The 13,216-nt window shown below is 37.1% G+C and overlaps 1 protein-coding gene across 1 annotated transcript in view; it reads left to right on the forward strand.

Annotated features, from left to right (window-relative positions):
* The window catches only part of TRPC6 (transient receptor potential cation channel subfamily C member 6), a 158,426-nt gene extending 149,790 nt beyond the window's left edge, over positions 1–8,636 (forward strand). Inside the window, exons 11-13 of the mRNA XM_069554814.1 lie at positions 3,811–3,894; positions 6,146–6,221; positions 7,053–8,636. Of these exons, the coding sequence (XP_069410915.1) occupies positions 3,811–3,894; positions 6,146–6,221; positions 7,053–7,204 (312 nt within the window). The 3' untranslated portion in view covers positions 7,205–8,636. The remainder of the gene's footprint in view (positions 1–3,810; positions 3,895–6,145; positions 6,222–7,052) is intronic.
* The last annotated feature ends 4,580 nt before the right edge of the window (positions 8,637–13,216 follow it).

The raw sequence follows: 13,216 nt of genomic DNA on the forward strand, positions 1-13,216 counted from the left end.
AGCAGTCTAGGGTGCATTTGTAATACCTGGAGACAGGTTTGGTTGTCAAAACTAGTGATGGGTCCTATTATTGGCATCTAGGGGTGAAGACCAGGGGTACTGGCAAACATTATACAATGCATTAGAAGACCCCCACAGTAAGGAAGTACCCAACCCATAAATGAAATGAAATGGGAGCATTGAATATGAAATAGAAAAAGTGAAACAGGCTAGATAAAAGTAAAAGATCAAATTAAAAACCTTGTTTTAAAACATGGCTGCTCATTGGAATTACATCTGGAGCTTTGGAGCAAAAAAACAATACCTGGGTATTTGTATTTTTCAAAAAATTCCAATGTGCATCTGGATTTTAAAAAGTGATTATAGATTTTTCTGTTAAATGGCAGTGTTAGTGATATAAAATTCTATTATTTTCTGTTACACATATTTTCTAATTTTCCTTGTAATGGCTTCTTAGATACACCTGTCATTGAAAATTGGACATTTAATTTTCAAACACATGGAATTTTTTAAGTAAAAAAAAAATTACTCAGCCCAAAGTATTAAAAATGTTGCAACTGAGAAAACCCAGACTCTGCCTACTGGGTGCATGCAAAGGGAAGCCATGTGTTATGCTAAAACTGTATGATATACTATAGATCTACACTCTAGGAAACCTATAATTGCATGCATTCTTAAAACTGTTTTCTGGTTTTCCCTTGCCTCTTTTGTGTCATCCAGTATGTCAGTTTGTAAGTCATCTGCCTCAGACCTTAAAACCAGCTCTCCAGGTTTCAGATATATCTTTCCCATGTGGTTGAGTTGTAGCCAGCTGTTTCATAAACCTAGATTGTACATGCCTTGTACACCAAGGTGTCTGGAAACCAAGTGATCTCCATTAGTTACCTAAAAGTACTTCATTCATTTCATCAGCCAGCTACTTCTGAGCAATTGCCATCTCTCTCAGAGTGATGGCTCTGGGGAAACAGATGAACTAAACAAAGTCCCTCCTTCTGTGGAGCCCAGGAGGATGTAGACAATAACCATGTAAATAAGCCAATGAATAAAGTAATTGGCATGTTATGAAGGATACAAGAGGCTTCTTAGGTGGTGCTAGTGGTAAAGAACCTGCCTGCCAGTTCAGGAAACATAAGAGACACAGGTTTATTGTCTGGGTTGGGAAGCTCCCCTGGAGGGCAACCCACTTCAGTATTCTTGCTTGGAGAATTCCATGGACAGCGGAGCCTGGTGGGCAACAGTCCTTAGGGTCACAAGGGGTCAGACACGACTGAAGGAACTTAGCATGCACAGAGCACGAAGGATACAAAAGGCCTAGCTTTCTCAAGATCTATTTTCATGGGGTGGGCACAGAAAGCCATTTAAGGAGCTTATACATTGATCTCAACTCCAGAGGATCAGACAAAGCAAGTCAGTCAGGCAAAGACTCTGCAAGATAATGTTGTGGGAATTGGGAACAACAAATTCAAAGGCCTTAAGTTAGAAAAGAGCAAATGAAAGACCACCTATGTGGTTATTAAGTTTTCAAAAAAGTATTATTGCCATAGGTGTGGTGTATTGTGGAGCTGCTTTAATTTGGGATGATTGGCACATCATGTACTAAGGTCCACACATTCATCTCTAAAATAATCTCAAAGAAGTATAAATTTTTACTTTCTTATTTCCACGAACACCATTTGGATATGTCCATGGCCTCTAACAAAATAAAACATTAAATTAATAACTTGCCACCATGAGGCTAGGTGTTCATAAGTAGATGGCTGTGATGTCCCCAAATTCCCTTTGTCTGGATCCTTTCCCTCTGGTTATGAACCTGTCCTCACCCTCCATGCTTTAGCTTAAAAACTGAGGGGTGGAAGTGAGCTTGATTCTGGTCATCATGTTTAATGATGCCTTTAAAGCATAAGTCACAGTTTGAAATTCAGGAATCATATCTAATATTATAGGTTAATATCATTATATTTTATATCATTATGAAAATTAATGATTATGTTATTTTCAAATGAATATTAAAATATGTTGAAGTTTACATTTATCTCACAAATTCATAAATTAATGGGGTTTGAAGGACTCCAGGGATTAACTAGGGCATTCTCTTCACTATCAGGAGAGATTATAGGATTTCAGCTTTTCACCTAGTGTTCCACAGCTAACCTGAAGGCAGAACCAGATTTGAGTTTTCAGGCTTTTGTCAAGAGTTCTTCTACAGACCTAAGCCATCTCTCTGGTTAATTTGGTCAATTATATAATCTTAATTTTTTTAAAGTTGATATCAAGTTAAAAAAATACAGATATTTTCTTGACATTTTTAGAAAGGGTGAAAGAGAAAGGGAAATAGCTACATGAAAAAGGATGTTATCTAAAGAATATCTTCACAATTATATATATTTTTATAAATCTTGTCAGGCTTGCCATATTTTTCCTATTATTTTTCCTATTATTATAACTCAGCTAGATAATTATTTATGTTCTTCATTAAATACCAGGACATAGCACAGTACTTTACATATAGAAGATGCTCATAAAATACCTGTTTAATGGATGAATGTGTGCATAGCTGCTTTACTTCAGCAGTGTGCTATAAATGTGTGGCCATTTATAGCATCAAAGAATTGGAGTTAAGGATTTTAATTGAATTTCCTTGGGCTTCCCTGATAGCTCAGTTGGTAAAGAATCCACCTGCAATGCAAGAGACCTGGGTTTGATTCCTAAGTTGGGAAGATCACTTAGAGAAGGGAAAGGCTACCCATTCCGGTATTCTGGCCTGGAGAATTCCATGGACTGTATAGTCCAGTGGGTGGCAAAGAGTTGGACATGACCAAGCGACTTTCACTTTCACTTTACTTCTAACAGAAGAGGAAATGGCAGCCCACTCCAGTGTTCTTGCCTGAGGAATCCCATGGACAGAGGAGCCTGGTGTGCTACAGTCTATGGGGTCACAAAGTACCGGACACAACTGCAGCAAGCAAGCACTCATTAGCTCTAACAACGTAGATATTACTGGGAAATAGAAATCATGGCTGTCTTAGTAAATGGTCTTAAAGTTTCTTTACCCCTGAAAAAATTTTCCACCTCGCAAAATATATATCTGGAGATACTCTGTTTTGTTCAGTTTCTCCTACTTATTTCTTTGTAAAGCCATTTTCCCTTTAGAAAATGTGTTAAAGAGGTTTCTAATCTTTCTCTTAGCATGTTAATATGGTGCTTTACCACCTCTCTTGAGATTGCTTTCTTTGTCATTTGCCTCTTCAAGCATATGTATTATTTGAAAAGTGCTGCCCAGATAGGATATTATACAGATCCTAAAATTCAAATAGATTTATTAGTGCTTTCTTGACACCTGGATCCTATCCCTCAACAAAGTCGTCTCCTGGTGTTTCCTCAGGAGTCTCATCACAGTCTACTGCTTGTGCAGATGGTGTTGTCAGTGGTGCTGGACTGCGGCTCCCTCACCAGTGGACTTCTGAGATCACCACTATTATTTTCTCAGCTTGTTTGCCTCCCCCTCTACTAAGGAGACAACTGTGGGAGTGTTAAAGCATGACTCTCGTGACAGCATGACTGGCAGCCACGAAGTCTAAGACAGTCCTCAGACAACCTCTGATGAACACACCTAAAACATCTATGATTTCTGTTGGAAGACAGAATATTAAGCAAATTAAATTAAAATGGCACTATACATATAGAAAAGATTATGTATATAAGACTATTAGTTCATATGTGTAACTATCACATATGAAACTATGAGATAAATGCCATCACATTATTTAAAAATTAAATAAGAATCAACTTCTAATTCTTTTCAAATTACAGTTTGCACATAGTAAACAATCAAGTATAAGGAGCTCAGAAGATTTCCAGTTAAACAGTTTCACTAATCCTCCAAGACAATATCAGGTAAGCATGAGGTTTTAAAGAAATAAGACTAGTTATTTGTAATATTTAGAAACTCACACTATGCAATTATTGAAAGGATAATGACCTGTTATATTTTTTCAGTAATAATGCACTAATACAAAAAATATTTATTAACTACCACGTACCATGCACTTTCTAAGTACTAGAGATATAGAAGTAAATAAAATAGATTAAATCTTGCCATCATGGAAATTAGACCCTACATGTTTATTGTATCAAGACTATATTACAAAAAGCATAAAGAAGAGAGTAAAAGTCACCTTAAACCCTATTACTGAGCAATTAAGACTACTTACTTTTTGTGAATATTCTACCAGATGATTATATGTATGTGTGTGTATAATTTTACATACATTTTAATATTATTATAAAAATGTTTATGCAATATTGGGCTTCCCTGAAGGCTCAGTGGTAAAGAATCCACCTGCCAATGCATGAGATGCTGATTTGATCCCTGGGTTGGAAAGATCCCCTGGAGAAGGAAATGGCAACTCACTCCACTATTTTTGTCTGGACAGAGGAGCCTGGAGGGCTACACTCCACAGCATCACAAAAGAGTCAGACAAAACTTAGTGACTAAACAGCAACAACAACAAATATGCAGTGTTTTCTAAATGAGTTAATAATATATAATGAGTAATAGTTTTCCACTTTGCAAAGCATATAATCATATTAATTTTAATGGATGTACTGTATTACTTTGTACAAATAAATAATCCCCTATTGATGAACATTTAGGGTTTATTTTTCCACTATTATAAGGAGTACTACTATGAAGAGACTTGTTTGTATACCTAATTACATCCTTAGAATAAGTTCTTGAAAGTGGGACTTTATTATCTATCACTTAATTTTGGGCTTAGGTAGTAAGATTTGGTTTAGCTTTATATCCATCCCCTCAGGACTTCCCACATATGTGCTGAGCCTCTTATTATTTATAAAAAGTATATAGAAAAAGCAGTATCCTCATGGTAGAAGCCAAGTGCTAGAGAAATATTTTTACATTTAAACTAGCCATTCCTAAATTATCAGAAAATATACAATCAAAACTGGCTACATTTCTTGGTAATGGAGGGGGAAATCTATAAATGAGGCACATTTACTTAACTTCCCATTCCCACAGGCTGAAATGCACACCTTTGACTCATCCAGCTAAAAGGCTGTGTCTTGTTCTAACATTTTTTCAAGTAAAATACAAGCAATGAATATCAAGGATTACATGCTTGCTCTAAACTTACTCTTTTTTCATGAATTAACTTTTGAGTCATTAGCTCTGGTGATGTGAAAATTTTGAGAAAAGGGAATCCTCCTACACTGTTGGTGGGAATGCAAACTAGTACAGCCACTATGGAGAACAGTGTGGAGATTCCTTAAAAAATTGCAAATAGAACTACCTTATGACCCAGCAATCCCACTTCTGGGCATACACACCGAGGAAACCAGAATTGAAAGAGACACATGTACCCCAATGTTCATCGCAGCACTGTTTATAATAGCCAGGACATGGAAACAACCTAGATGTCCATCAGCAGATGAATGGATAAGAAAGCAGTGGTACATATACACAATGGAGTATTACTCAGCTGTTAAAAAGAATTCATTTGAATCAGTTCTGATGAGATGGATGAAACTGGAGCCGATTATACAGAGTGAAGTAAGCCAGAAAGAAAAACACCAATACAGTATACTAACGCATATATATGGAATTTAGGAAGATGGCAATGACGACCCTGTATGCAAGACAGGGAAAGAGACACAGATGTGTATAACGGACTTTTGGACTCAGAGGGAGAGGGAGAGGGTGGGATGATTTGGGAGAATGACATTCTAACATGTATACTATCATGTGAATTGAATCGCCAGTCTATGTCTGACGCAGGATGCAGCATGCTTGGGGCTGGTGCATGGGGATGACTCAGAAAGATGTTCTGGGGAGGGAGGTGGGAGGGGGGTTCATGTTTGGGAATGCATGTAAGAATTAAAGATTTTAAAATTTAAAAAATAAAAAACTAAAAATTAAAAAAAATAAAATAAAATTAAAAAAAAGTTAAAAAAAATTAAAAAAAAAATCTGTAGACAGTATACATTCCCTATCAGATAAATCGTCTTAATCTCTCATAGCTATCACTTCAAAGCATTTACTAAAGAGAGAAAGATTCAGAAGCTTATTCCAAATGAGAGCTTGGTCATGAACATAAAACTAAGATGGATTTCTCCTTTCCCTGTCTAGAAAATAATGAAGAGGCTCATTAAAAGATATGTACTACAAGCCCAGATAGACAAGGAGAGTGACGAAGTGAATGAAGGTGAGTTGAAGTCAGCCCGTGAGCATAAGCGACACCTGGGGCCTGAGGCTGAGCTGAGGGAGAGCTGGAGAGGTGGGCGTGGCATCCCACCGGGCATCAGCACTGCCTCATGCTGGGGAAATAGAGGCTATTTCTCCAAAAGGGCAGATGCCGTTGGCTAGATAAGTAACTGTGGTCATCCCTTAGTCTTTGTGGGAGATTGATTCTAGGACCTGTGTCAATACCAAGTTCCTTATCTAAAAAAGGAGCATTGTATTCCAGTCTATTCTTTATATTCCAGATGCAGAGCCTGCAGACAGGGAAAGTAGACTGTACTATTTTTGTGGGGAGCTTTAGAGGGAGAGGACTTCCCTGCTAGTTCAGACAGTAAAGAAACAGCCTGCAATACAGGAGACCTGGTTTGATCCCTGGGTCAGGAAGATTCCCTGGAGGATGGCATGGCAACCCACTCCAGTATGCTTGCCTGGAGAATCCCAAGGACAGAGAAGCCTTCACAGGGTTGCAAAGAGTTGGACACAGCTGAGTGACTAATGCTTTCTCTTACACTTGGAGGGAGAAATAAATGGGTGGGGAAAGTGAGGGTCCATTGCTCCCAAAACCTGTAACATTTGTTGCCAATGTTTCAATTATTTTAGGAGGACTTTCATTATAAGTTTTCTCTATAATCTTTGCATTACCCAAAATACTTAGCTAAGAAAATAGAAATCTTTTCTTTGAAAAGATTCAAAATATAGATGTGTGTGGAATTAAAACAGATTTTGATCTGTACAGAATCTCTAGTTTCTCTGCATTACATATTTACAATTGACTTCTTGTCATTGTTTTTCAAAGGGGAATTGAAGGAAATTAAACAAGACATCTCAAGTCTCCGCTATGAACTCCTTGAAGAAAAAACTCAGAATTCAGAAGACCTGGCAGAACTTATTAGAAAACTCGGGGAGAAATTATCAATGGGGCCAAATCAAGAGGAAAGCAATAGATAATGCAGAGACTTTCTTAAAAATTCATATTTATTCGTCCACTTGAAGCCATATTATTTTCTGATTTATTTTTTTAAGTGCCACTGTGACCAGCTTTTAAAAAAGAAAAAGTTCAAAGATAACTTGGGTCATCCTATCATTTGGAATTCTACTATTTAATATTTATGGTGATTAAATTATTCAGGTTAAAGATTGCAGATTATGATGAAAATTACACCCAATTGTTTGGTACCTTTCTTCATAAACTGCTTTCTTGGGTCTATTGTGATGATGTGACTGCCATGTAGCGTCTGTCTGGGGATCATTTAGGCTGGCAGGGCAAAGACACTGCACTGTGTTATTTCCCCTGATGGTAGCTTCAGGCATCTTCTTGCCTGTTCTGTGGACCCCCTGATGGTGACTTCCAGACTTGAATTTAGAGAAAAATAATCTCTTGCCATTCAGAAAATACTATTTAATCATCTACCTATCTTAGTCCCCACAAAATAGGATTGATATTGTCTGTGCAGAGTGGTGTTAAATCACTCCTAAATTTTCTGATTCATCTCTTTGGATATGTTACCAGTGAAAAAGTGCTGCCTTCACTGAATCTTGGAAACATAGTTCAGTGTGTGGTGTGTGTGTGTGTGTGTGTGTGTGTGTATGTGCACACGTGCATATGAAATAATTGTCCTATTTTCTTTTGCAGCCAGTATAGACACTTAAAAACTCTTTAAGTTGTAATTTTTATTGTGTCTAAAAAGATGTTGGCCAAATAAGAACCTTTTATTGGAGAATTTTCAAAGCCACAGACAATTGTGGTTATTTGGTCAAATGACAGCATGATTTTGTAACATTTCCAAGAGTTTTTATAAGTGATTTCCTACATTTGGCATCAGATGGAAAGGAGAAAAATGTGTAGACAGAACTTGCAAATACTTATCTGTTATTCTCCGTATATTCTACCCTCCTCTCAAAATATATAAAACAAGAATTTGCATTCATGAGCATTTACCAAGAGATTGCTATTATATATTGATAACATGAGGCAATATCTAAAAGAAAGAAATGAAGGTTCACACTTCAGCTACCCAGACTATCAATATTTAGATGATGCTGGGAATTGACTGGAAGTGCTGCTTTAAACTCAATAAAGAGAGGCTTCATATGCAAAATTTTATTTTAAGGATAAAATGGTCACAGAGAATCTGGTTAGCCCCAACTTTGATTTCGTTTACATCAAAAAACCTTTATGTAACCAGGTCCGAAAATTTAGCTGAGATTTTATATTAGGTGATTTTTGTATTTATGGTTATCAATTAATTGAAAAGTTATTTAGTGATACAGAAAAGGTCTGTTTTCAAATGTTTTATGACAATATTTGAATCAGAAATTGTAAAAATCAAACTCATACCAAATGCACTACCCATGAATTAAAATAACCTAAATGCAAAAACCTTGTGTGTTATGCCATGCAAGAGATTGGCCCCCATGCCAAGCAGCATTCTATGACAGCAAATGGGCTTGATTCTCGAAGATTCTACAGAAGAAATATTTAGCTTCCTCAGCACTCCAGCCACCAGGAGCACCAGCAGCTCCACAGGGGCCAGGCTCACCAGGTAACAGTTGGTGAGATGGACTGACTTTTAAGTTTGATTGACCTGACAAGATGTAAGTTTTAGGAAATGCAACAGGCATGATGGTGGGCTCCCTCAGTAAAAGGCAAAGTGCTACGTGTTATTATTCAAATTATATGTCCTGAGATCAACATATTTCCTTCAAAGGGCAGCTGAATTGGCATCTCTTCTCATTTCCTTTTAATTGGAAGATGAAGAGAAACCAAGCATATTTTAAGAAAGGGTTTAAGAATTCCGGCAAGAGCTTCTTAATTCAAGGCATATTGGCAAAGGATGGTCAGAGCACAACCATCCTGCAAAAGTCTCAAGACCACTGGCTTTAAATCATGTATTCATTTTGAATCTGCTTAACCTTTTACAATTAGGGGATTAAGAAATTTAAATGTGTTTATCCAAACTGTTCTCCCTCATACTTCTTCTCTGAGATTTGGAGCTTTCTGGACTTCAAGTCCCAGAAAGAGGACACAACAGTGATGTCTGATACTCTGACCACACCGCTCCTCCCTGAGGGCCAAGCCTGCCCGCTCCTGGGCCTGTTTTACTCTGCTGTTCTTACTCTGAAATTGAGAAATAATACAAATTCAATGTGATTTTACTAGGTGTATAAAATTAATCACCAGAATCTACTGTCTGCTTAAAACTTTGCCAGGGATTAAGAGATAGAAAATGAGTCTGACCTCAAGGAGACTGCAACCAAGTAAAGAAATGGGGCTTAATAACAACTACAAGAAGTGCTTACTGAATACTCACCATCTGCTAAGTACTGTGATAAATGCTTTCTGTGCTCTATGTAATTTTATATAACTTAACACTTACAATGGGTTTTCCTGGTGGCTCAGTGGTAAAGAATCTGCCTGCCAAGCAGGAGATGCAGTTCAGTCCCTGGGTTGGGAAGATCCCCTGGAGAAAGAAATGGCAACCCACTCTAGTATTCTTGCCTGGGAAATGCCATGGACAGAGAAGCCTGGCAGGTTATAGCCCATGGGGTCACAATAGAGTCAGGTATGACTAAGCAACTAAACAACAGCAACCAATGCTTATAATAGCTGTATAAGGTAACTAGTATTACTAGCCTCATTTTAGAAATGAGAAAAGAGAGGCTATTAGTGGCTAAGTGACTTGGATATAGAGTAAGTATCAGAATCAGCACTAAAACCTAGGCCTGCTTCACAACAGAGGTCTCACACATACCTGGGATCTTGACCAGCTAATCTGCAGTATGATTACATCGGTGTCAAAGCTCATAGTTCAATCTGTAGGGGAAGAAAAGTGACCTGTACCTGAAAATCCACAGTTCCATTGTATACCCAGTCCAGAGGCACATAATCACATTAGTCAAGGAAGGCTATGAGTAAAGAGAAGATCTGATTTCAAAAGGACTGCAGATACAAAAGAGAATAAGAGATGGAGATGTATATTAAGGGGAGAGGGGAACATAGAGTGAGCAAGACCAAGAGTTGGACATGAGTGTGGGGCACAGAGGAAGAGAATGAATTCAGTGGCTGTGACTCAGGCTGAGGAGAACAGATTGACTTTGGACAATCTATCCCACCCATCCAGCACTATTCCTGTATGAAAGAATCTTATCACCATATGAAAAGTTAAAAAAGAAAAAAATATACTAAAATTTCAAGTAAAATGGAGAGACTCTATGCAGCAGTATTTGCCAACCAGGAACCCTGACCTAAAAATGCTCCAACAGAATCATTCTGGACCAATATCCAGCTTCAGGCCAAGGAAGAGCTGTTTCTCCAAGTGCCACAGTCTAAGTATGACCTTCATCTGTTCCAACAAGCAGGTATGGCTTCCTTCTTCACCCTGAAAGCATCCCTTGGGGTGACATGCTAGGTGTTCCCACCGCTGTGCTGAATGGTGCTGGGTGGGAGGTTCTACCGTAGTTAGAGCCTCTGCCCAACTAGAGGCTGCAGGTTGAATCACTAAAGAAGCAGAAAAAGGTACAAATTCTTTTTTTTAGATCTGAATCTCATTTTCATATAATTAAGAAAAGCTTTTTTAGTAAGTACTCATTGTTTAAAACTGTTTATTTTTAAAGTACATGTTAGTGTTTTTTAATAGTTTAGCCTAATCTAAAAATGATATAGTATACATTAATATATCCTTTGAAAGTGAGATAAAGGAAATGAGCATATAATCTCTGTTTTATAGAATACTGGAACAAAAAGCCCACTTCAATACAGGCAAACACTTTGAAGTACAGAACAATAAAATATTATAGAATAAAAAGGTAAATTTATATCCTGGTTGAATTAGCAATAAGAAAAAATACCAAAAAAAATCAGAACTAAAATATTAGCAGTATCAAAAATTTGGTCTTCATCTGTTTTGAGCATCTATCACTGTACAGAAGAAGTCATCTAGAGATTAGCTCAAGGTGGCAGTAGAAAAGTTCACCCACTTATGAAAATACCAAAATCACAACTAACTGCTGTACAAGCATCAACAAGAAAATGCTAGAACCTACCAAAAAGGATGTGAATTCTTGACCCAGACCTTTGTGTTGTACTTGGGAAACTTATCTGATCAGCTTTCCAAGTGAGCAAGTTAATCACAGGTTGTGTAGGAGTATAGCTCAGCATCTTACCACTGACAGTCAAGTTCAAACTTCAGCCTAATAGCTGTTACCATAGAAAACATTGACTTTTCTGAGTATTTACTTTTATATGTGACTAGCTGAGGTTAGAGATACACCACAAATAAAAGACTCAGGTATTGAAGGCAAATTAATTGCATCATTAGAATGATTGCTCGAAGTTTCTTCTTTACTTTGTATTTACAGCAACGACTGTAAATATCTCTATGGACACTTTTAAAAACTTTCCCAGTATGAATTTGATAACACCTGTTCTCAAATCACAGAAAGCTTTCATTTTGAAATCAATTTTTGATGAGACTTTTGTACAACTGAGTAAATAGCTAGAGACGCTGACCAACTGTATGATAGGCTTTTTTTATATTAATGCCATTTGACAGACATTTATCCAGTGTAGGTGGATCATGGGGTCATTGATTCAAGTTTTTCAAACTCTTTGAAAATGACAAAGCAAGCACCTAACTTATTCAATGATAAGGGGAATTATACCTATTAAAGAGATCATATTAGTCATAGTACTAAAAAATAGTTTTTTAGATTCATAATAGTCATCGTACTCCCTAAGTATAATGTTATCGAAGACACTGAAGTAAAAACTAAGAGAAATATTGGTATGTACTGAATCTAAAAATGGTTTACTTTCTTCTTTTTCTAATGGCCACTCTAAAAGCCATAAGCTTCTGTCATTATCTACTGATAAACTGTAGTAACAGTGTGTGAAAGGTAGACAAATAGGCATGCCCTCTAGTAAATGCACAGAACATTAATATTTTTTCCTAAATCATTAGAGGAAACCTTGATGACGACATTCAAGAAATGAGTTTTGAACGTGACTGCCCTGCCTTTTTGTCCTCATCATTGTCCATGAAAATAGACTTCTGTATCACTACAAGAACAGTCTCAGAATAAATTTACTAATTATCATGTCTGAGACTAAAAGTACTATGGCAACTCTCTGCTTCTGCCTTAACCTTTCCAGTATTTTGTGATTTGGTCATCTGACATTTACCCTTCACTTTCCTTCAGGAAATGGACTATCCTTCAGAATAATTGGAAGAAGTAAACTTTCAGTGTACATGATGTTAACATTAAAAAATGTTAACATGTTTTCATATTGCTGCTACTATTAATATGTAGAATATATATACACATATATACATAGTTTGTCATTATATTTAGCCTGTAATCATATAATGCACGTAAAATATATGCCTCATATATATATGTATATATAAATCAAAACAAAGACATTTTTCAAAATATGGTTATAATCCTAGAAAAAAACAATTATGCTTGGGCTTCCCTGGTGGTCCAGTGGTTAAGAATCTGCCTGCCAATGCAGGGACATGGGTTCGATCCCTGCTCCTGGAAGATCCCACATGCTGCAGAGCAGCTAAGCCTGCTTGCTCTAGAGCCGATGTTCAGCAACAAGAGAAGCCGCTGCAGTGAGAAGCCTGCATACTGCAGTGAAGTGGCCCTGCTGGCCACAACTAGAGAGAAGTCTTCACACAGCAATGAAGAACCAGCACAGCCACAAAAATAGATAATGCTTATAAATCTGCACTTTTTGATTGTTTCTTTTCTCATTTGTCCTTTTCTTTCATTTTCATTTCAGTGATTTCAACTTTTCCCTCTAGTCTCTGTATCTACCTCCTCTAGAGTTTCTTCAGCCTAGTAGTTCAGAGCATACGATCTAGAGCCAGAACATGTGGGTTTGAATCTGACCTACGACAATCATCAGCTGTGCATTTGCCATTAAGCTGTTTAACCACTCTGGGTATACTTATC

This window comes from Ovis canadensis, chromosome 15 (genome assembly GCF_042477335.2).
Source record: "Ovis canadensis isolate MfBH-ARS-UI-01 breed Bighorn chromosome 15, ARS-UI_OviCan_v2, whole genome shotgun sequence".
Taxonomy (NCBI): domain Eukaryota; kingdom Metazoa; phylum Chordata; class Mammalia; order Artiodactyla; family Bovidae; genus Ovis; species Ovis canadensis.